This window comes from Stigmatopora argus, chromosome 9 (assembly GCF_051989625.1).
Source record: "Stigmatopora argus isolate UIUO_Sarg chromosome 9, RoL_Sarg_1.0, whole genome shotgun sequence".
In the NCBI taxonomy this organism is placed as follows: domain Eukaryota; kingdom Metazoa; phylum Chordata; class Actinopteri; order Syngnathiformes; family Syngnathidae; genus Stigmatopora; species Stigmatopora argus.
The window spans coordinates 16,819,087-16,843,427 of NC_135395.1; the positions used below are offsets into that span (position 1 = coordinate 16,819,087).

General features: G+C 38.5%; 2 protein-coding genes across 2 annotated transcripts; both read left to right on the top strand.

Annotated features, from left to right (window-relative positions):
• Positions 1-741: 741 nt before the first annotated feature.
• On the top strand, positions 742-5,893 carry LOC144082325 (ras-related protein Rab-33A-like). The gene is made up of 4 exons (XM_077609395.1): positions 742-1,185; positions 3,140-3,280; positions 3,841-3,921; positions 4,211-5,893. The coding sequence occupies exons 1-4, from the start codon at positions 823-825 to the stop codon at positions 4,433-4,435; spliced, it is 810 nt and encodes a 269-aa protein (XP_077465521.1). The 5' UTR covers positions 742-822; the 3' UTR covers positions 4,436-5,893.
• A 681-nt stretch (positions 5,894-6,574) lies between these two features.
• Positions 6,575-18,861, top strand: LOC144082324 (fragile X messenger ribonucleoprotein 1 homolog B-like). Its single transcript, XM_077609394.1, has 15 exons — positions 6,575-6,929; positions 9,849-9,901; positions 9,984-10,077; positions 10,178-10,249; positions 11,069-11,217; positions 11,517-11,610; positions 11,803-11,919; positions 12,030-12,200; positions 12,826-12,904; positions 13,311-13,477; positions 13,968-14,054; positions 14,199-14,421; positions 14,655-14,858; positions 15,458-15,537; positions 15,737-18,861. The coding sequence occupies exons 1-15, from the start codon at positions 6,879-6,881 to the stop codon at positions 15,926-15,928; spliced, it is 1,833 nt and encodes a 610-aa protein (XP_077465520.1). The 5' UTR covers positions 6,575-6,878; the 3' UTR covers positions 15,929-18,861.
• The last annotated feature ends 5,480 nt before the right edge of the window (positions 18,862-24,341 follow it).

Sequence of the window (24,341 nt, forward strand, 5' to 3'; positions counted from 1 at the left end):
ATGTGCGGCACAGCGTCCGAGTGCTTAGCGTGTTGGCTTCACAGTGGAGGGTTCGACCCTATGTGGGTCCTCACCGTGTGGTGTTTGCATGTTCTCCCCAGGCTTGTGTAGGTCTTCTCCGGGTACTCCAGTTTCCTCCCACATTCCCAAAACATGCAGAGTAGGCTGGTTGAACACTCTAAATTATTCCTAGGTATGTGTGAGTTTGAATGGTTGTGCATCTCCTTATGCCCTGCGATTGGCTGGCCACCGATTTAGGATGTCTTCAGCCTGGTGTCCGTAGTTGGCTGGGATAGGCTCCAGCACCCCCCGCGACCCTGGTGAAAATAAGCGGTTCAGAATACGAATGAATAAATCAATGTAGAGGGCAACAATAGGTCTGACACTTGATTAAAATATATACTAAAAGTTTCCTTTTACTGAAAGGTGATTTATAGTGGTTTGACGCTTGATAAACTCAAATATTCAAATTGAAAGAGCTACCATCTCTCTGTAAAAACTCAATTTGAGATAGGCTATACTCATGTAGGGAGCATGACTAGGCTTAATAGTGCAAGTGTAAGGGCCTACATATAGTGGTCCAAGAACATATGCGAGAAAGATCCACATTTATATCATTATTAATACTTCTACAGAATACTATACATGATTTTTCCTCCCTTCGCTCGTGTGTTTTTAAATGTTCTGCCCTTCCCGGCACGACACAACAAGTCTCCTCCTTCTTTTCCCCGTCACCTCCCTTCACTCCATCCATCCATTCTTCTTCCACCTCTCCTATCTCCACTCTCGCATCCCGATTTTCGCATCTGCTCCACGGGCAACATGACCAACGATTCCCCAGAGGAGGAGAGCCGAGGAGGACGGAGGGTACCTCGGCCGAGCCGAGCAGACGACAATGTCACCATCCTGACATCATCCATGGACGTTTACCGAAACCGGAGCCGGGCCAGCAGCAGCAACGAGGCTGGCGCCAGCTTCACGTCTTCCGCGGACCTAAGCACCTCCTCCCTGGAACTGAGCATTCAGACTCGGATCTTTAAGATCATCGTTATTGGGGACTCCAATGTGGGAAAGACGTGTCTGACGTTCCGCTTCACTGGGGGGAGCTTTCCCGATCAGACCGAAGCCACGATCGGCGTGGACTTCAGTGAAAAAGCGGTGGAAATCGAAGGAGAGACGATCAAGGTAATATTAGCGTGTCTGGATGTGAATCGGAGGTGTTTCCTTGTCCCCCCCCCCCCCCCCCCCCCCCTCCTCCTACACATCATCGGGGTCCAATGGACCTGGCCTCTACATACAAAATGTCACTCTAGCTACTCCATGATCCACTTACTTCATCACAATAATGACGACATTTGTCATTATGCGTCTTCTGTGGTGTCAATTACAACACTGACTGATAACTAATTGTTATTCTAAATCAGCAAAATGATGTTGGCATTTGATTAACAACTGCCTCTGCGGTCAAACCAAGGCACTTTGTCCATTAGTATTTTGCCAACTAAGGTTTTTGTTTTGTTTTTTGCAGTAATATAATATGGAGAAAAATCTCTATTCTATGTATTTGTTTTGTTAAATTTGTATTGTTGTCGAGAAAACTGGGGATCACTTATAATTTATGTTGTTATTGTGTAATGCGTGCTAAGATTATTTCACTTCTAGTGAACGTGAAAGTTTGTAAATGGTCAGTGAAGTGAAAGCAAGCATTTGAGAAAAAAAACATGACATCCACTTCAAATCAGGAAATTAAATTGAGGCTTCGGTAGAATATTTGATAATATAGTCATGCATAACATTTCCAATCCAGGTATAGTCAATCGTAGAGTGAATGAAAGTATTTTATACTGGTGACCTGTGCTTGCTGAATACAGTTATCTGATATTGAGAAAAGGATTGGGATTCTCTAAAGAAAATGATAGAATTGCATATGCATTCTTGCATAAATATTGTACACATTTTATTGGCTCTTTATTGCCATATCAAACAAGGTCCAAAATTACCTCCCCACATATCCATTTGATTGCCACAAATGTGCATAATATGCTCCCATCCCCCTTATAAATCTCATCTGACCACTTTTCTCCTTTCTGTAACATCTCCATGCTCTAAGACTGCTTTGTCACAAAAAGGTTAAAAAAAATATATTATATGTTGGCTTGTTTAAATTATTGAGAATGTTGGCCTCACAGTGGGTGACCTGGGTTTTCTTCGAGTACTCCGGTTTCCTCCCACATTGCAAAGACATGCATGGTAGGTTGATTGCACACTATAAATTGCCCCTAGGTATGAGTGTGAGCGTGAATGGTTGTTTGTCTCCTTGTGCCCTGCGATTGGCTGGCCACCAATTCAGGGTGTCCCCGCCTCTGGCCCAAAGTCAGTTGGGATAGGCTCCAGCACCCCCCATGACCCTAGTGAGGAAAAAGCGGCTCAGAAAATGAGATGTACAGTGTATAATGTGTGTGATATAAGAACGTAATTCACCACTTTCAATACTATTAGTGGAATACTAATCATTGATTCATTTTCCAAAGTGCTTATCGAATTAAATTGAATTGAAAGCTTTATTGTCATTGTACATAAATGCATATACATACTTTGTATATTGTACTTTGTACAAAGAGATGCATTCCAGGTACAGCCCAGCCAGGCACAACAACCACCTACCTTGAGTCTTGTAGCTGTTTTCAATTTCAAAGATTGTGACATAAATGGAACACTGCTAAGCTTTGAGCTATGCTGAGAAGGCTTCATTTCACTGACACAACTTTCTAAGTCACCAAAATTGCTAATTCGTGTTGCTGTATGTATATTTTTTGACCCAGCAGATTTGATCACTTTTTCTGTTAACCCATAATAAAGTCATAAAAGAACCAAACTTCATGAATGTTTTTGTGACAAAGAAGTATCTGTTCCAATCACTCTATCAGAGAAAAATCAGTTATAGAAATAACTGGAAACTCAAGAGAGCCATGACATTATGTTCTTCACAAGTGTATGTAAACTTTTGACCACAACTGTAGATACGGCTGTTGTTTAAGGCGTCATGGGTCTAATCATTACTTCCTAGTCAGAATATTTTTATAGGATATTTCAATGACCACATGTTTCGAATGTTCATCAAACCCTTATCTAATTTCAGGTCCAGGTATGGGACACAGCTGGCCAGGAACGATTTCGTAAATCCATGGTTGAGCACTACTACCGTAATGTACACGCAGTTGTCTTTGTTTATGATGTCACCAAAATGGCTTCCTTCCGCAATCTTCAAACATGGATAGAGGTGAGTTTGAACAATTATAGTACAAAGTATGATGAGGCCTTGATGGTTATTTGGATGTTAGCTTTCTCACTGTTGATACTCTAAAGAATATCTTTTTTTCTTACCCGTTTGAAATGATTGTTCTTTTGACAAATTCTCTTAAAATACAACAGAAAGAAGATGGTCAAGGTAAAATTTTAGTGCTGTAACAGCTACACATTTTCGCCTATTATGAAAATGATGTATCATTTATACCATATACCATCTTCTTTCTGTTGTATTTTAGGAGAATTTGTCAAAAGATGATTGTATCATTTTCATAATGGATAAAAATGTGTATTCATTAAATACTCAACTAATTGTAACATTTTAAGCTTCTTTTTTTTCAGTGTGTCACAGCAACCACTAGTGATCAAATCAATAGTTATTATTTTATGTTTTATGCATTTTAACCAATTTTGTAACCACTACACAGTACGTTGCACTCTGCAATGGCGTACATACTATTTGCCTGTTTATCATAATACTTCAAAAATCACCTCAATTGCTTGTCCTGAATCACGTGCTTGTTTTTCTTGCAGGAATGTAACGGTCATCGGGTTTCAGCATCAGTACCCCGAGTCCTCGTAGGGAACAAGTGTGATCTGGTGGACCAAATACAGGTCAGTAGGTTTATGCATTACTTACAGCAGAAAGCACATGATCGAGAATGGTCTTTATAAATGAATAATCCATTAATTGATTATAACCAATTTGCAATGATTGCTGATTATTTACACTTTCAAGCTGTAGATTGTTTTTGTCTCATTTACTAGCCTCAAAAAGGACAAGTAGTATTAAAAACATGTGTTGTATTTTACCCATGTTTGATCATGGAAATTCAATCAAATGATAATACGTAGTGCTCGATTCCTCTGTTTTAATGATCTGTAGTAATAATCCTTTCCCCAGGTACCATCCAACACAGCATTGAAGTTTGCAGATTCTCACAACATGCTTCTGTTTGAAACGTCTGCAAAAGACCCGAAAGAGAGTCAGAATGTGGACTCGATCTTTATGTCACTGGCCTGTCGACTGAAAGCCCAAAAATCTTTACTCTACAGAGACGTGGAGCGCGAGGACGGCAGAGTGCGACTCACTCAAGAGACTGAAACAAAAAGTAATTGTCTTTGTTGAAGTAAAATGCAATTAGGGCAAGTACTGGAACGGAATAGTGTATATCAGAATAACGATGCATGTGAAGGAGGGGGAGAAAAATGATGATGGGGACATAAATGAAAAGTCTTAAAGCATTTTTACTGGTTTAGGAGCAAGATGATGCTCAATGGAACATATAGAAGTGGAGGTGTGGACTTGAGAACAAGAAAAGACGATCAACATTACATTCGTACTCATGAGATCTGAAAAGAAGGGATCTTTTTACTGCAATGAGCTATGTTTGGGATTTTCTTCGCTTGAATAGGGGCCTGTAAAAAGTATTTGAACAATGACCCATAATTAATGAGGGAGCAGAAAGACAAAAAGTAACAACAAATGAAAAGAAAGACAATAACACTTCACTTGGGGAGTATATAGTGCTTAACAAGGAGTTAGACAGAAAGCTTTTGGAGTGTTTTCATTCTATACAAGACTATAATATACAGGACACAGCAACTTCAATTCTATTAAGTTTGGGCATTGTATAAACTTAACAAGGACTTGGACAGAAAGCTTTTTGGAGTGTTTCATTTTGTATGAAACTATAATATACAGTACACACAACCTGGAATACCATTATGTTAGGGTATACATGAAAACAGATTACAATGATTCTCAAATCATTTTCTACTTAGTGTACAGGTCATGAATACATCACAAATAAAAAAAAACAGATAAACTTCACTTAGAAAACTGAGAAAAGTGACAAAAACAAAAACCATTTACAGAACCAGTACACACATTTTAAACAGCATTAGTAGCAAAATATTTTGAATATTATTTTAACCTGGAAGGAAATGTATTTCATATGTCCTTCATGCAACCCTTGCCTTCATAATGCAATTCTGAGTTTGATGATCCAGTTTACCATCAGGACCTTACTGTATGGGAGTTTTAGATCATGGTATATAATCATCAATATTATATCATTTGTACCATCAAAAAACTATGACTGGCGTAAAATCACTGTGAAAACATGAATACAGAGGGAAAATCGCATATCTTGGACATAGCATAGGATAATGCTTAAAAATGTGTTGCTTCTTAACCAAATAGGAAATGTACTCTTTGCCTTTATATACAAATGCAAGAAGAGCCGAATGACATATAACTTCTCGTAAAACACAATATTTTCCATCATTTTCTCTGTCAAAGTGTTTTCCACAGTCATTTAAAAGCCCCCATTTAGATAGAGATGGGCTGAAAACCTGTCTATACAGGGCTAAGGCAGTGATGATCACTATTTACAATCTACTGACATCCAATATGCTTGACATTGAGATACCTGCCAGATTAAGTTATATGCCAAGGGACACCGTGCTGTGGTTCACATGGAAATAATTCACATGAACGAACATTTCAGTAAACCCTCCAAGGTGTAGGTTTTAGTGATTTACTATAAACTTAATAAACCGCTCGGCCGCTTGTGCAGCTTCATCTTTGTTGTTCTCTCATTTTAATGGATCTGAAAAAATATTAGCGTAATCTGTATAAAAAATCAGGACAATGCTTTGTTAAAAAACATCTTGTTACTTTTAAGGAACAGTCATCCACAAGTATGTCATGATTCATACAAAACATAAACTTCACTTGGAAATAATTGTTAGATATTTACCATGGGGGTATTGTGAAAAGGCAGACAATTTTTCTCTGTGATGTTTGAGGGCTTTGCCTGTATTTTTTCTCATGTTTTATTTGACTTTAAAATAAAGAAAATAAATTAAAAAAAATATAGGAATAAATAACCTAAATCAGTAAACAGGATGGTCACCTTTCCATATTGGCCTCCTTTCCAATGGATGGATGTTAGTGAGAAAAATGTATTTTCCCAAAAATGTATTCTCTACATGACATAATTATTTTTCTTCAATATTTCGTCTTACAAATGCAAAACGTGGGATAGATGAGGTGGGACGGGCACATCTATGACAAGAATGACGTGCCACTGATTGAGTTATTTTTAAGATGTTATTTGCGTAAAATGAGTGGCTTCGTAATTTAGATTTTCCTTTTGATCATTCAGTTCTTCTAATGAGTAACCTGGGGATAGCAGCACTAGTTCTTCGTGAACGTAAGCAGCCTCGGAGCTGAGTCGAGGAAGAAACCGGAGACGTCACATAGATGCGAGTAGCAGCAGTTGCTGCCTAACCACTAATCACACAACATTAACTATCTACTACGAGCAAACCCTTGCGCGGTCTACATGCGTCGTCTTTGATTACTCGTAAATACAAATTCGTATGTTAGCTTTCAACAAAATCGAGATTTGACGAACTCGCAGTACTAGGGATCGTTTTCCGGCTACACATTTATTTGTTTCCCTCGAACCCTCTGCCTTGGCTAGCATCAGGCTAGCCAGCTAGCTAGCTACCCCAATCGCTAACTGTGGTTAGCTAGCTAGCGAGCTGTGGTATCAAGCATCATGGATGAACTACTAGTGGAAGTGCGAGGAACAAGCGGTGCCTTCTATAAGGTAAGTTGCGATTTTTTTGAAAATTCCTAATCATTTTTTTTTGCAAAGCAGCATGCGATGCGTACGTACCGTGAGCAATTTCCCGGTTGGAGTAGCATTGATTGAAGTACCTGCTCCGGCCTCCGTGTTCCTCGCTCGCACTGCGCCGGTAAACAACAAAGATGACGCTGTTAATTCGAAATCTGCGCCTGACAGCATGTCTACTTTCTTGGTGGATCATATTTTGCCTGTGATCTAAGGCACTTTTAGTAGAAACAGTGCTGGTGCTCATTCTTAACCGAATGAAATGTGATTTCATTGAGTGAAGCAAGCAGTTGTCGATCAGTCATACTAATATATGGATGGCTATTCTTCTATATATGTTCTTTCATAATCGTCCTAATGTCGATATCTCACACATTTCATTTTAGTTTGGTTTCATTTCGTTACATAACTCCTTGTTTGCCATTGACGGCGATAGACGTCCAGTTAATTTTGACAGGGTGTGAATGATCACTGTCAGCGTAGTCAGCTGTCGTGGAATTGAAAGCATTGTTAAAATATATATGTAATTTATAGATGTATTAATGGTTATTACATTTTTTTTTCAAATTCAAAAGGTTGTTGGTTTTAGCCTCGAATATAGTGTGCATGTTCTCCCTGCTCTTGTATGAATTTTACGCCAAGTAATAGCTTCCTCTGATGTCCCAAACCTATTCTGCTTGGGTAATTTGAAACTTGATATTACTTACGCGTGATTGTTTGTGAATGATTATTTGTCTTTATGGGCCCTGCGATACTAGGGACCAGTCTAAGTTTCTCTTCATGAGTCAGCTGCAATCAGATCCAGGTTATTTGTTTCCCATCAAGAGCAAAAGGGAAAATGGATGGTTGTATAAACGAATTTACAACGTGTGTGGTGGGATCGTTCAAAATGACGTGCAGTGAATTAAGTGTGAAGTGATTTTGAAAACAATGGATCACAGCCTGTTAAACATTTTACATTTTGGCTGCTTATAATGAAGCCAAAGTGCAGTGTTTTTTTATTAGAGTTGACAATGACAAATGTCTAGTGACATGTATTTATTATGGGAGCAACTAAGTCACAACATTCATTTGGTCCGTATTATTAAGATATGTTTAATCAATCCTTTATTCATTCATTCATTTTCTGAACTGCTTTACCCTCACTAGGATTGCAGGGGGTGCTGGAGCCTATCCCAGCTGGCGGGGGACACCCTGCCGATCGCAGGGCACAAGCAGACGGACAACCGTAACCATTCGCACTCACACTCATACCTAGGGGCAATTTAGAGTGTCCATTCAGCCTCCCATGCATGTCTTTGGAATGTGGAAGGAAACCGGAGTACCTGGAGAAAAACCCACACAGGCCCAGGGAGAACATGCAAACGCCACACCGGTGAACTGACCTGGATTTGAACACAGGCCCCAGAGCTGTGAGGCCGACATGCTAACCACTCAAGTCGCTGACACGCAGAGTTCTTTATATTGTCGATAATTAAATTTGATTGTACTTGCGTCCTCATAATTTTAGACCCGTAACAAGCGATGTCCCCGATCCGGTCATGTCATTTTATTGATTTTTTTTTTCAGTGTTTAAGGGTTACAACGCAAAAAAAATTAAATGCAAAACCCCCCAAATTATAATAGATGCGTTTTCCAAAGCACATCTTGATAAGTTAGCAATTAGTGCGCTGCTGATGTTTTATTTGCCTGGGCGCTTACTAGAGCTGCATGCTCACTTGATGTCACAATAATAACAGTGATTGCCATAGAAAATGCGGTTACAGTATTTTATAACAATTACGTTACAGTGCTAAGAGAAAATTGTACTCTGAGTGTGAGTCCTACGACCTCTCTTGGTGTATTAAAATAATTAACCCTTTTACATAGTCTGATTTCCTCAACATTACTCAAAAGTGCAGATTTCAGACTTCCAGTTTTTATTTGGCACCAAACCTCAGACATGATGGTTTTATTTTAATGGTCGAAAATGTATTTATCTGTCCATGAGTAAACACTAGGGGGCACTTGTGCTCTTGGGACAGGACATGGGGGCTTTCTTACTGGGTTAAATCATTAATACTTTTGATCTTATCAATGTATTGCTTTATATTATAAGAAGATGTAACTGTTTCACTTTACTTTTCTCTAGGGAACCACCTATAGCAAATGAAAATATTCAAAATTTCCAGCAAAAATAATGAATCCACAAAAAAAATGACAATTTATTTTGGGATGCAGTGTAATTTTTTCAGCTAACATATAGAACAAAATATCACCTTGAATTTACTTCAATTTAGTCAGTCATTTCATCCTCTGTACATTGCTGCGGTTATCAGATTGGAAATATCAGCAGATCCTCAAAATCAGGTGCACTCGGGTGCAAAAATTTGTGATGCGGATATCCCTACTTGTAACATTCATTTTGTACATTGGTGGTCCCTCCCGTTGGTTTGTATGCATATAGATGTATTTAATCCTAATAACTAAATGTAATTAATTGACAAAATATGTGTCTATGGAGTGACTTTTTAGTAAAACATTTGGAATTTTCCAATTAACTGGCTATGTCGTAGATCCCATCATTTTAGCCTACTTCTCATCGTTACCGATTTTGTGTCCTGTCTGTTTTTCATTTGGCTTCTGTGCATTCGTTACTTGTAGTCTGTCACACTCAGGACACCGGCAACCCACAGGCAAGCCACTTTGTCTGGTGTCCTTCAGGGCATCGCATGTCCTACTTTCAACATTTGATGTGTACAAATCCAGAGATTTTACAACTTCAGAGTGAGCCAAACTGTCAGCACAGATTTAATGTGGCTGAGGTTATAAAACATACCAGGATTGAAGTTTGCCCACCTTTTGTATTTCTGAATGTTTTTAAACATCTTTCATTTGACCTCTGTGCTTCTTTAGGCATTTGTGAAGGATGTCCACGAAGGCTCCATCACAGTTGCATTTGAAAACAAGTGAGTCATGCAAAAGTGCCAACAACATGGACATTACTGTAGTGCAGGCAGTGATCAAATAAATTTCTTGTTTCTGTATTAGTTGGCAGCCGGAGCGCCAGATCCCATTGCAGGATGTGCGATTTCCTCCTCCAACAGGGTTCTGCAAAGAAATAAACGAGAGCGATGAGGTTGAGGTGGGAACAATGCCAATAAATATATTTTCTGTTTTGGGAGTTTTATCTATTTTTGTCAATGTTTGGTGATGAATAATATTTAAAATGTGGGTTTTGCCAGGTGTATTCCAGGGCAAATGACAAGGAACCATGTGGATGGTGGTTGGCCAAAGTTCGCATGGTTAAAGGAGAGGTAGGACTCAGTCTGTTCATTGTTTCACTTTTGTTTCTGTGCTTCAGTTACTCGGTCCAAACCATTTCACTTTCGTTTCTCTGCTTCAGTTTAAGTTTTCATTCACAGCACGCCCAGTGGGCAGGACTCGCATGTCTTTTTAAATTTTGCTCAGGAGAGCACAACTAGCAGGCGCATTTGTCTTGATTTTCAGTGAGGCAGTTCACCTTTTCTTACCTGTCAACCTCTGCCGATAACTGCCCTTATAAATGATTATGATTTCCCCTTACAAACCCCCCAAAAACCTTACAAACACCGTACGACTCGTACGGTGTTTGTAAGGTTTTTTGGGGGGTTGTAAGGGGAAATCATAATCATTTATAAGGGCAGTTATCAGCAGAGGTTGACAGGTATGCCTTTTATATCAGTTTTCAAGTCTTTTCATCACTCATCATAAATATGTCCAACTTTGGACGAGAAATTAGTCTGACCAGCTGTCTGTCTTTTGGACCGTCCCTCTATTCTAGAGATTTTTATCTCATCAATTTCTTTTATTTTTGATAATATGGAATTTATGTACATTAAGTTGTAGGAAATTCAGGACCATTATCTGAAATAGGCTGTACGGAATCAACCTGCAAACACTCGATGAACAAAATATGTCACTGTATAGCATTTGAAAAGTTTACCAAATACCAGGTCACTATTTTTTTTTGTCTCGTTTGAGTGTTTTTCTTTATCGGTGGTATTTATTTATAAAGACCCTTACATCTGACTGATGCTTTAGTTTTATTCCTTCTATTTGATAGTCCGTGTTCTTATAATTTGATGTGTCTGTAGTTCTATGTTATAGAGTATGCTGCCTGTGACGCGACATTAAACGAGATTGTCACGCTGGAGCGGCTACGGCCGATCAATCCCAGCAAACCAGCCACAAAAACTACCTTCCTCAAAATCAGACTGGATGTCCCTGACGATCTACGGCAGATGTAAGTACACCATATCCATTTCCGTGAAAAGGAATTCGAATCCTATTTTTCACTCATCAATGTTAAGAATCATCAAGCCAATTTTGAAATCTTTGGGGAACAACGAACAATTATACAAGATGCAACTCCTGAACGATGGCTTTATATGAGCCGTTGGTGTGATAAACATTGGAGCAAATATTAGAAATCAGATAGGGGCCAATGTTTAACAATGTTAGAAAAACACTTCGGTTAATTGATAATTTCCTTGCATATGTAATTCAAAATGTAACTGTCACTAATGATATTTCATCTTACAGGTGTTCTAAGGAATCGGCACACAAAGACTATAAAAAGGCTGTGGGAGCGTTCAGTGTCACCTATGATTCTGAGAAGAAGCAGCTGGTCATCTTGGTATGTGTTGCTTTTTTTTATTACCACATTTTGCAATCATTTTGTGGTCAAAATCGTGATGAACTAAAATGGGATCTGTGTAAGTGTTATGTTTGACTTTAGGGGAGGAGACCGTTCATCTTGTCTTGAATCTACTACAGTTGTTTGAGGTTAGACTTTTGAAGTGTGATATATTTTGATATGTTGTTACAGTCGGTGAATGAGGTCACAGATAAGCGGGCCAACATGATGAGCGACATGCACTTCAGGAGCCTCCGCACCAAACTGTCTCTCATGCTGAGGAATGAAGAGGCTAGCAGACAACTCGAGGCAAGCACACAAAATAAAGCTGAAGAAAATTGTGATGACATCAATTTCCCCCCTTCCGGCCAATCAAAAGTACAAGTCCTATTTACTTTCTTTGTTTTGCTTGCTTGCAGAGTTCCCGACAGCTGGCATCACGCTTCCATGAACAATTTGTTGTGCGTGATGATTTAATGGGGCTCGCCATCGGGACTCACGGTGCCAACATTCAGCAAGCCCGTAAAGTCCCCGGAGTCACTAATATCGACCTTGATGAAGAGACATGTACATTCCATATTTACGGAGAGGTATTGTACCCCCAGTTGTTCTGCGTGTCTCAAGTTCAATCAAGTTCGATCAGAGACGATTTTATGATGGTTTACAACCACATACTTTAGTCAATATTTTAAAATAATCCGATTTAATTCAGGCTAAAACCTTTCAACATTTTTTTTTTTAAATCAATGTTTTTAATTAACTCAATTTTCTGCATTTATTTGTATTAGTGTTGCTTGCATACACACATGAATATTTTCTTTTGCGTTTTGTATTCTTCGGAATATAAGTATCAACAGCCAAAGAATACACAATGAAAAGGAAAAAATATATATTTATGAGTCTCACTAGATATGTCACATTTTTGGCAGGGTATTTTTTTTAAATTTAAAACCATGGTCAAACATATGTTAAAGTAAAAATAAAATGGAGAGCAACATGCTAAATAGGCATGTTTTCACATAAGTTTTCCATATAACTATAGCAAAAACAACAACGTAACAGGCTGTCTATGGTCAGAGAGAGAGTGAAAGAAAAAAAAAAGTTGCACGCCTTGCCAAACTATATAAAGTGTGTCTTATAGTCCGGAATATACATTACTCATCAATGTCATTTTCACAACATAAAAGTGTGTTTCATATTTGATGTTTATCTAAGGACCAGGAAGCTGTCCGTATTGCACGGTGTTTCTTGGAATTCTCTGAAGATGTCATCAAAGTACCTCGGAACTTAGTAGGTGAGAAAGTCACTCAAAAACAGGCGCATGACTGTAGTAATCGAGTAAGTCTTCTACGTTTTTTTTTGGGAGGGTCGGGGTGATAACTATATTAGAATTTATGTAGAAGGGTGAATACAAAAAATGCATGATTAGGCATTTATGTGACTGACAAATTAGTAAAGCGTTGGGGAGGAAGTGCGGTAGATAAACGCAGGGACAGTAAGGGGAACCATAAACCGGTATATGAAAAAGTTAAAACATAATCATGTCAATCATATTTGTTTCAGATGCTAATCACCTAATTACATGAAACTACAACTGCTTTCCTCCCCCTTTAAACATTCTCCATTTTTCACAGATATTCTAATTTTCTGCAAAATAACTGCATGAGTCCATAGTGATAATTATGATTTTTCTTTTTTAGGCAAAGTGATTGGGAAGAGTGGTAAACTAATCCAAGAAGTGGTTGATAAATCTGGTGTCGTGCGGGTTCGTATTGAACCAGAAAATGACAAAAAGCCTTTGGTTGGACCATTGGTAGGAGCAACAACCTCGGCAACAGCCTCGGCAACAGCCTCAGCAACAGATGATGTGAGTCACAAAGGAACTTAAAGTGTATTTGGTTAAGTGTGTGCAAAAATGGCATAACAGGCTCACATTTATAAAATGTATTTTTGTTATTATTTAAATAACTTACTTATAGTATGCATTAAATTCCGTACTTATGGATGTAGAACTACGCTGGGACAATGGCATTCATATGTAAATTTCGGACATAACCGTTTTTGTTTCTTTAAAATGGTAATCAACTTTAGTTTGTGTTACTCTTTTAAACTTAATAATTGATTAAAAATTGTGATTTTTTTTATGCTAAGAAGTTATTGTTTCTGTCTATATCATGAAGACGCTCCCCGGTTGCTTGTTTCTCTCTCTGGCACGATTTGGTCATTTACTTTAGATGAAAATATTTGTTTTCTACAATTGCTAGCAGTAACTGCCAATTTTATCTCTAAATGAGAAGTGGGTCAGAAGGACGTGTACGATTTCTTGGACTTTCATTTTTTGACACTCTTTGCCATAGGGAATGGTGCCCTTTGTCTTTGTGGGGACCAAGGAAAGCATCTCAAATGCAACGGTACTACTGGACTATCACCTCAACTACCTGAAGGTACTCTAGAAATTCTATTTCACTTCTTTTTGTTATACTTCAAACCAGTTTCACATGAAATGGCACCTGACATTGATCATCTTGTCTTTGAAGTATACACGGTTATGTTATGTTGCATGTCAACAACATTCACAATACCTGCAGGAGGTGGACCAGCTTCGTCTGGAGCGTCTTCAGATTGACGAGCAGCTCAGACAGATTGGAGGTGGGGGCGGAGGTGGGGCGGGTCCACGAAATCAGAAAGACAAAAGCTACGTGTTTGATAATGGCACGGGCCTTGGGAGAGGTGCAGGAGGAGGGAAGCCCTATGTAGGAGGAGGAAGAGGCGGTCGAGGGCGAAGAGGAGGGACTGCAGCTTTTGCTTCAGGTGATCTCCCAATACAACATCAGTCAGATTTTTTTTTTGTACGTATAAAAAACATAAGTTCCTGTAAAACTAAGAGAAATAGCATGCACACCTGCCAATCATAAACAATTAAAAAAAAGCTTTTTAGACATTTATGTTTTACTGCTATTGTACCTGATTAGAAACTTCAGTGATAACAAAAGAGACCACTTCATTTATTATTATTTTAAACTGATTTCCACATATCTCATTAGGCACCAACTCAGAGGCTTCCAACGCTTCAGAGACGGAATCAGACCATAGAGACGAGCTCAGCGATTGGTCCCTGGCACCCACAGAAGAGTTAATGACAGGAGGTGGGACATTGCCTAGACGGACAGACGGCAGAAGGCGACCAGGTGGGGCAGGACTTCGGGGGCGAGGTGGAGGAGGAGGAAGAGGGAGAGGAGGATATAAAAGTAAGTTATCTTGCGCTTTCACTTTTACTTGGGAAGTATCATAAGTATGTTGTAATGTCCTATCTGCATACCTGTCAACCTCTGCCGATAACTGCCCTTATAAATGATTATGATTCCCCTTACAAACCCCCCAAAAAACCTTACAAACACCGTACGACTCGTACGGTGTTTGTAAGGTTTTTTGGGGGGTTTGTAAGGGGAATCATAATCATTTATAAGGGCAGTTATCGGCAGAGGTTGACAGGTATGTATCTGCTCATATAAAAAAAATAGTAATTGGGGTTGTTCATGTAATTTGCAGCTGATTTGATTTCCGAGTTTCTTTTTCAGAAATAATGAAATTGTTTGCTAATGAAATAACAATAGCTCCTTTTTATGTCCCTCGATGTAACATTTGTTTTTTTTTTAGTACCAATGTTAGGGTTGTAGTGAATGTTAACAAATTGGCTTGTGTATCAGCAGTTCAAAATTAAATTAAATGACTGTACTCAGACGCGGGTTCTAAGATTATGTAATCGGAACATTCTTGATTATATCAAATTCAGTGTTGGGAAATATGTTGTATACTCTGTTTTGATTGTACCGTGTTTTTTTTTCAGGTGATGATGTTCAATGGAGTGACCCAAGGCCTCGTCATATCCGAGAGCCCAAAACGAGACCACAGGAAGATAGCTTGCAGGTACACTGCCCTTCAGTCGTAATTGAATTCATTTGTTTATTTCAATAGGATTTTTCTTTGTTCTGTCTTCAAACAAAATGCCCTTTATTTGTTAGAGAATATTGCGTCGGAAACCTTTTTAAATTGTCAAACCAATTTGAAGCAACAATTCTTCACTCTCACTAGTTTCTGTATCACAGTACACTCTTTTATTCCACAGATTCGTGTGGATGGGAACAATGAACGTAGCGTGCAACATTCCTCGGGAGGGAGAGGAGGAGGGCCCTCGTCGCAGGGTGGGCACAGTGGCGGTGCCGAGGGCCCGCCGCGCCATCAACAGCGAACCGTTCGAGACCGAGGAGTGAAGAAAGAGAAGCAGGATACTCCCCCCTTGGTGAACGGCGTGTCGTAGATGCAACACTGGAGGACCTTCTCACTAGACACACACATTCAGAGATGAACCCACACTCTTCACACGCACATTCGCAAACAACCGCTCATTAACCATTCACAGATTCTTTTTTTTTTTCCACTTGTTTTTCTCTTATTCCGTTTTTGTCAACTACATTATTAGACAGGAGCTTCCATCAGCATGGAATGCTTACTGTAGTGAAGACCTTTGCCTGTCTGCTACTTGTGTTTACTTCTCCGTGTAGTGAGTGCAGCCGGCCGGTCTGTGACCGAATGGATGTTTTCCTCCCTCAGCCAGCAAGTAAGGAATGAAGTTGCTTGATCGAAAAGCAGTTTCTTGTTTAGAAATTTTCAACGCAACACTTTTTTTCTTCTTCTTTTAGCTCATTAAGCAACATGGCTGAAGCGCATGCTACCCTTCACTGTCTTTGCACCGTGAAGTTTCGTACTAAACCGTAGGATTACTCGTGTGTGTTTCAAGACTTCGATGGTAGGGTATAATGAGGGCAATTGCCCCTTATAGCTGTGGCGATCTTAAGACACACTCGTCCACAATAATCCCGAAACTGGCAAGATGACAAGTTAGGATGAGATCACATGAGGGCAACACTTTATATGACACATCAATGCTATCTTTCCTGTTTGTTTGTACAAATGACGATCATAAACCACACTCATTTACCGAATGTCCGTCTTTTGGACTGTCCTTGTGGCGTTTCAGTGTCTTTTTGGACTAAAGTAAGCAAAGCGAGAGTTTAAGACCTAAAACTTCTAGCAAACGTACATGCACACAAAACACATTCATGCTTATTGGAATCTCATTCTGGGAAACGTTTCCTAACTGGGCTCTCGTTTAGTATATCCCATTTAGCTAAAGCAGTTAGCTTAGTTAGATATAAACCCATCATTTAGTTGGAGGAGACATGTCTCGAACAAATCTTTGGGATTTTGATATTTTATTTAGCTTTCTTAACTCCTAAGAATGCGTTTTAGGTAAGATGCCCTTGCTTGGAAGAGATTGGACTCTTTTGTGGTGACCTTTTTAAAAGCATCACCACACATTTTTCACAGTTTTGTCTCTTGGTGCCTATGTACAAGTTCAATTGGTCTTTTCAATTTTAGAAAAACGCATAAATCCGCCAGTGTGGTCGAGCAAACATAAATCCATGGCATGCAGATGCAATCAATCTACTACTAAATCAAAAAATGCGTTCAAAAATAAAAAAAAATGTATAGCTGTAAACACAGGAAAGCTACCAGAAATCCCTTCTTTACGTGTTGTCTATTTAGTGATCTGTATATTTGTAATATATACTAAAAGCTTTTCTGGCACGATGATTCCGAAAGAATTTTTTTTTAACTCGTTCACTGCCATTGATGAGAATAGACGTCCAGTCACGCGGCTCTTTTCATCTTGCTGTGAATTGACAGGAGTTTACCACTAATAGACGTCCAAGCCATTTGATGTGGGATAGTGGCAGCAAATAAAAGTTTTTTTTTTTTAATTTTTATTCGCTGCTAGCCCTCCCATTTCAAATGGATTGAATGTTTTAATGCTGTCAATGGTAGCCTCGGAGTTAAGGAAGAATCTGTTCTTTTAATACAATGCGAATTGTCTGGGTTGTTGACTGATGACATTCATCTGTCCTAGTCATTCTGTTCCTGCGATATCATTCATGTATCACATCCTGTTCTGGCATCACGCAGCCTGTAGTTTTGCTTCTTGGCGTGGTTTGATGATTCAATCTCTGCTTCATTTCCTGCATACAAATTCATATTGTCTGTCCCTCAACAAAGATAACAGGATTTAAAATGTATTTGAATCCAAATGGGGAGTTCAATATGGAACTCAGAGTTGGCTTTTTAAAATCTGTTTCTATCTCTGTGCCATGGATTTGTACATTTCTGTCCCCCCCTTTTTAAGAACATGTGACTGATTTGTAATTTTGTTCCAACTTTTAGGCACATGCAACACTCTTTTCTGTGCTACACTCTGGATATACACAAGTCCTCGTGCTCACATTCCAGTTTCTGAGGCCAGTATTCCTTTTAATTGTGCTTATTTGTCGTCATTTCTTCGTCACTAAACTTAACCGTTGGCAGTGCAGTCAGGCTGCATCTTTATGGTTGGCATTTTCTGCAAAGTATCCAAAAGTGGTTTGAGTACAAATAACCTTTTTACTTTCCATAAAGCATCAACAGAATGAAGTTGTTTAGTGTTGTGGAAAAGGAGAAGGTGACATATTGTATATAATGATGTCATAAATTGTCTGAAGAAAGATTTGTACTATTGTTTCAAATGTGCACTTATCCTTATTTTTTTTTCTTTTGTTGCTGTTTGATATCATTTAAATGCTAGATTTCTTGATAATAAACTTGCTGTATAAAACAAAAGTATCATCCATAGTACAGTTGAGTCACATTGGTAGTGATGATGTCCGTAGCGCTCCAGCAGAGGTCCAAAACTTTCAATTTCACATAAAACAGTGAATTCATAAAATTTCTATGCTGTTAAGTGTCACAAAGAATGTTAAGAAAACTAATACAGCAATCTATTACCTTAAACATTTTGATATAAGGACTTAAAATTAGGTTGACTTGCAAATTAACTTTTTTTTTTAGTTGGGAGTTTTTCATTTAAACTACATAAACAGCTTCAGGTTTTGAGGAACACATTTTCAATTCTGCTTGGATTGTTTCGGGCTTTTACAAGGTTTTTTTAATTTAATTTTTTTAAGTTTAATGGATTTCAAAGTGCGCTCAAGCCTCAAATCATTTCATCCCTAAACGTTGCCAGACGTACAAATTACTTGTAATTATTATTTTTTCGTGTGTGTGTTTAAGATGGATATTGGAAAAATTGAATTGAAAAGATTGAAAGATGAAGAATTCTCAAAATTGTTGGACACAATATTTTTTGCTTGTGGTGTATAAAAAAAATACACTTTTTTTCATCACTGAATTAGAAGAACGATGAAGTTTAGATTTAAAGCATATTAAACCTAGGATTAATGAGAGGAAGAAAAAGTTGGATGGTTTATGCGTCCTATTGTATTCTGTTCCCAGTAAAAAAAAATCTTATCATTAAAGTCAGCTTTTTAACAATAAGAAGTTAACTTGTGTGCTGTTATGTTTTTAGGGTTTAATACTAACTTATAGTGTTGCAACAAGAAAAGTTTGTACGATAATAGAAAATGTACATTGCGATTGGAAACTTGCATGCTGCCCTTGTATACTCACTCGGTAGGGAAGTGGTGAAATGGAATTATTTGTTCAGATGTGTGTCATCATCACATACCTGTCAACCTCTGCCGATAACTGCCCTTATAAATGATTATTGATTCCCCTTACAAACCCCCAAAAAACCTTACAAACACCGTACGACTCGTACGGTGTTTGTAAGGTTTTTTGGGGGGTTTGTAAGGGGAATCAATAATCATTTATAAGGGCAGTTATCGGCAGAGGTTGACAGGTATGTCATCATAACACTCATCCTGACGAGGTTTCAACGGCTGCCTTTGTCAAATGCTCGAAACAAACAGTAGAAAGAGAGAAGTGACTGTGAGCAACTAATGAGACTAATACCCAACAGTGACATTTAAATTTAACAAACTGTTCAATTTTGGAATTGCAACATTATTTGTTTTTGGGGTTTGTCATACCCGGTTGGTAGACCTTTTGAAACCAACTGTGCTGTACTAAAACAACTCTTGAATGGTGCGAAAGCACTATAGCTGAGAGCATTCAACCATATATAGAGACTTTTCTGTTCATCTACAATACATGTGGTTTGCAGAATGAATGGTGTATTTAATTTTTTTCCTTTATGGCTATAACCAACTTTAATGACAGTTGTGGGATGACTGTCCACTTCTAAAACTAGATTGCTAATATTTTCACTGAACTCTTGTAAATTCATATACTTATGGGCAATATTACAAAAAGGTTCGGAGTTGATGGAGTAAATGAAATTGAATGTGGTCATTTAAAATCTTTAAAAATTATTGTTTGGATGAACGGAGATGTTTACTTACTAATTGTTCCGCTAATCTGAACATTTCTGAGAAACCTTGTGGATTGAAGACACATTTTAATTATGACAGTTTAGATGGTGACGGAATAGATTCAACATTGTCTCAGAATTCTTTGTGGAAATTTTGATGCAAACCCATTTTAAATGGCGATATTTGAGAAGAAATGGGTAATGCAGCACCAAGATCGTGATTTGCATCCCTCAGTCAGCATTTACTCCATTGGGGTTTTTTGCAATGCATTTTCAACCGAAGATGACCAACTGACTTTTTCTTGCTTGCAACACTGCAACAAATGTTTCTTCTCGTACTCCAGAATGTATAACACATAAAAAAAGGCTAACTTGGCACATTGCTGGCTGTTTACTAGAGAAGCTCAAAGACAAGATGCAAAGAAAAAGTGTACATTCTTAAACCAGGGTAGTCTAAAAAGCTGTAAATCTTGTGAGCACTTTTGGGCATTTTTTGTTTCCCTGTGTAAATACTACTTACTAGCATTTAAGGTGTCTGGGTTTACATGTCTGGTTATAGTGCAATATATTTTGTATGCAAGCAGTTTCAATAAACATGAATTGATCTTCTGATAATACATGCCTGGTTTTTGTGTTGCATTATTTTATTTTATTTTATTTGCTAGAACTAATACACAACAGTATAGCAATGGCTTACGAGTGGGCACTGTCAATGTGTCACATTTTAACAAATCAGGTTTTAATTTGAAGGAAGACGGTAGCACTTATATGCCAGACTGCTGTGTTATGGGGAGCAAACGGGGGTCCATCTGGGGGACTTAACTGGGATTTTCTGACAGTTTCCACAAGTCAAAATGTCTATGTACTAAAAAGGAGAGTAAAAGAACATTTTGTTTCAGCTTTTTTATGCATGCAACTTTGTTATATTAAAAAGTGGAGTTTGAAAAAAAATATTTGTCACCCTGCGCTTTTGGAGGTGTTTATGACTATATATATACACACACCGACACATATATGCATGTATATATGTGTCTGTGTGTATATATATGTATGTGTATATATATACTATTTATTTGTGTATACATATACACACATATATACACACACACATACACATGCACACACACACACACACATGCACACACATACACACATACACGTGCACACACACACATTCACATACACATACACATACACATACACATACACATACACATACACATACACACAGACACACAGACACACATACACACATATACATACCAAGGGACGATTTGGTCAGTTTACTCTGCATTTTTTGGCATGGGGGGACGTGCCACCATATAAAAATATTAATAATAATTGACTTGAATTAAAAATGATAGTGCAGTATTTCCTAATTTCCACACGGAGGAGTTGTAGAGCTGTCACTGACTCAAGTGAGATGAACGATTTGGTGCCGTCTCACGTCATAATATTCATTATTGTTACATTATGAACCTCTTAATTGCTGAAAAATAACAGCCCGTGAAAATATGAAAAATAGCATTGATTGTGTTGGGATTAGTTCAATTAAAATCGTGAGTTTTAATCATATCCTTGCTATAATGACTTCTTATCTCAGTGTCTTTGGAGCTCATTTTGTCATTTTATGCACCACTAACTCATCATGCAATTCCTACATTAAAATCTCATCACTTTGCATCTCTCTCTCTCTCGCTCTCGTTTTCTGTCTCTCAAGGTCTGACCTAGTTTTGGACAGCACCCCCACCCCCCCACACAGAGAGTGTTTGATGCGTAAAACAAGACTAGGCAGATATTTTTGTATTCAAAGTTGTATTTCATATCATTGAAAATGGCCGGATTATAACAAGGTCACGGCCACATTGCGTACGTTTATTCCCACGGCACTCTGAGGTAAAATGACACACTTTATCCAAGGGGATGAGGACAAAGCAGCTGAGATCGGAATCCTAAATTCTGCCACGTTAAATAAGATATTCCTGTCTTTCCTCCTTATCCTCTGTTGGGGCCTGCTGTTTGTACTTGTAGAGTTTGATGCAGAGTAGTACTGGCATGTTGCCTTAGACCAAACCAAAACATACATGCACACTCCAAAAACAAAGACACATACAGTCGCCCTTGCATGCCCGTCTTTCCTGCAGAGCGACTGCAAGTGTTATTTTGTGCTCCATTTTGACGGGTAGCCGTTGATCTTTCGTCGTCTTAAAAAAACATGCAAGCTTTTGCGTGGGAGACAGTGATGTCACACACAGTTAGAGCGCCCGCCGCCACACATGCTGAGTGAGACATTTGGACCATCTGGTCAATCATTTCTCAAGGCGAGGCGTAAACAATAAAACGTGCTGCTAGCCACGTGTCGCAGCAAGTGCATGCTGGCGGTGGAGAGAGGATGGACATCTACTAAAATTTAATGACACAATCTCAGCTTTGTCCTTCCAAGTGGGCTTTGCAGGTCCTCTCTTAATGTTTGTGAGGGTCTCCTCTGGTTACTCCAGTGTCCTCAAAGATTTCCATAACATTCCTTATGTTGCTTATTGTCCACATGTGGGAATGTGGTGACCCGTCCAGAGTATTGTGTGCGGTCGATTGGTCGCCGGTCTTTTGGTTGCCGTCTTTTGGTCGCCCGGACCGCGACAACGGGCGACCAAAAGACCGACGACCAAAAGACCGATGACCAAAAGACCGGCGACAAAACAAAGTAAAACAACACGGTTTACGCATCAATAAAAGCCAACAATGGCCATGAGCAGTTTCACTGACGTGTGAGTGTAGAAGAGTTTGTATGTACATGCGTTGTCCCTTTAAGAAGGTACGTCAGTCAGGATCTTAACAAGTTCTCCAACAAAAAACAATAAAAGTCTGGTAAATTTGGAGCTTTTCTTTAGCCTAATAATTAATAGGGCATTAAGTATGACTAAATAGTAATTCACAGTTTGTATTTAGGGAATTTGAGCAACGATTTAAATGGTAATTATCAATAACCTTCCGGGCGACCAAAAGACCGGCGATTAAAAGATCGGCGACCAAAAAATCGGCGACCTAAAGACTGGCGACCAATCGACCGTGTACACCAGAGTATGGGGCAGGATAGCTAGAATAAATTATTTTTGTGTGTCTTTCTTTTTCATTTGGATGGACTGATGCGTTAGCTAAATGGCATCCATTGTGTCCTGATTATCTTGAAAGGAAAATCATTTTTAAGTCCCCGTCACCTCCTTGTGTGTGTTTTTTTATATTTTAGTTTTACCTTGGCCTTCAGGATGGGGCGGGGGGATTATATCAGAGGATGTCAGCTTTGATTGCATTAATCCCCCTTTTTTTTAAATTCTGCTCACTTATTTAATTTACAGTTAATCTTTTCTTTACTGCGGTTGTGTGTTTGGCAACTGTGGTTTATCTGTGAAGCTTTGTAAAATGACCCGATGAACTAAATTCTAACAAATTAACGAGACAAGGAGTAGATGGGGTGAAGTAATAAGAACACATGGAATTGATTATATGATCACAAGCTCAAAACAAAGCATAGTAGGTAACAAACAAAGTGTAAACCAAATCTCAGTTCCTAACAGAATGGGATTCATTGTTACAAGATTGTGTTAAAAGGAAAAGTATTATGTGAATAAATATGATGTAAAAGTTTAAACAAGGTCTCCATGGAAAATTTGGTCAATTTTCTGCTTGACATGATTTCATTAGGAAATTATTATTGGGTTATTTTAATGAATTCAAATCTTATCGTGAACGTGATTGATGAGTATTTATTGTATTTTTTCTTCTTCTTCTCTTCAGTTTTTATTTTTAACCGTGGTCCTTTTCAATTGTTGGCCTTTCTCTCACCCCGTGTGACCTGGCCCTCCATGAGCCTGCTTGATTCTGACCTCCAGGGAGCTCCATTTGCAGCAGTTCTGGTGGGAACCTGCTGGTCGAGCTACTCTTGGGGAACCTCTGCTGGCCAAGCATACCAACATTTGAAATAACACTACTCAACTACCACGTTGCCCTTTCTGGCCAGAGATGGCAAAAGTACTGATGTACAACTCCAGCTATTCTTATAAAGAAAGATACCAGTAAAAATAGTTCTGCTTATTTGACACATTTACTTACATAAACTACAGAAAGACCCATAATGTGAATTTATTTTGTCAAGTATATATGCAAAACCAATTTTGATCACATAAAAGTAAGAACAGCTCACGTCTTTATGTGAGGAAGCCACTATACCACACTGTAACCAAATCATACATAAGAAAATGACAACTCTAAACTTACATATATGAGAATTTATGAAGCTGATAGAATTCACAGTGTGTTTCACACCAGACGCATCTTTCTTGATGCCAAAAACATCATTAATTTGCCCAATTAAGGCCGAGGATGCAAATAGCTCAGAATCTGTTGCATCATTATC

Excerpts from the sequence above, each read along its gene's own strand:
- LOC144082324 (XM_077609394.1), top strand. The coding sequence starts at position 6,879 with ATGGATGAACTACTAGTGGAAGTGCGAGGAACAAGCGGTGCCTTCTAT. Across the intron at positions 12,905-13,310 it reads AGTACCTCGGAACTTAGTAG|GCAAAGTGATTGGGAAGAGT; the intron begins GTGAGAAAGTCA and ends TTTCTTTTTTAG. Across the intron at positions 15,538-15,736 it reads CACAGGAAGATAGCTTGCAG|ATTCGTGTGGATGGGAACAA; the intron begins GTACACTGCCCT and ends TTTATTCCACAG.
- LOC144082325 (XM_077609395.1), top strand. The coding sequence starts at position 823 with ATGACCAACGATTCCCCAGAGGAGGAGAGCCGAGGAGGACGGAGGGTA. Across the intron at positions 1,186-3,139 it reads TCGAAGGAGAGACGATCAAG|GTCCAGGTATGGGACACAGC; the intron begins GTAATATTAGCG and ends ATCTAATTTCAG. Across the intron at positions 3,281-3,840 it reads ATCTTCAAACATGGATAGAG|GAATGTAACGGTCATCGGGT; the intron begins GTGAGTTTGAAC and ends TTTTTCTTGCAG.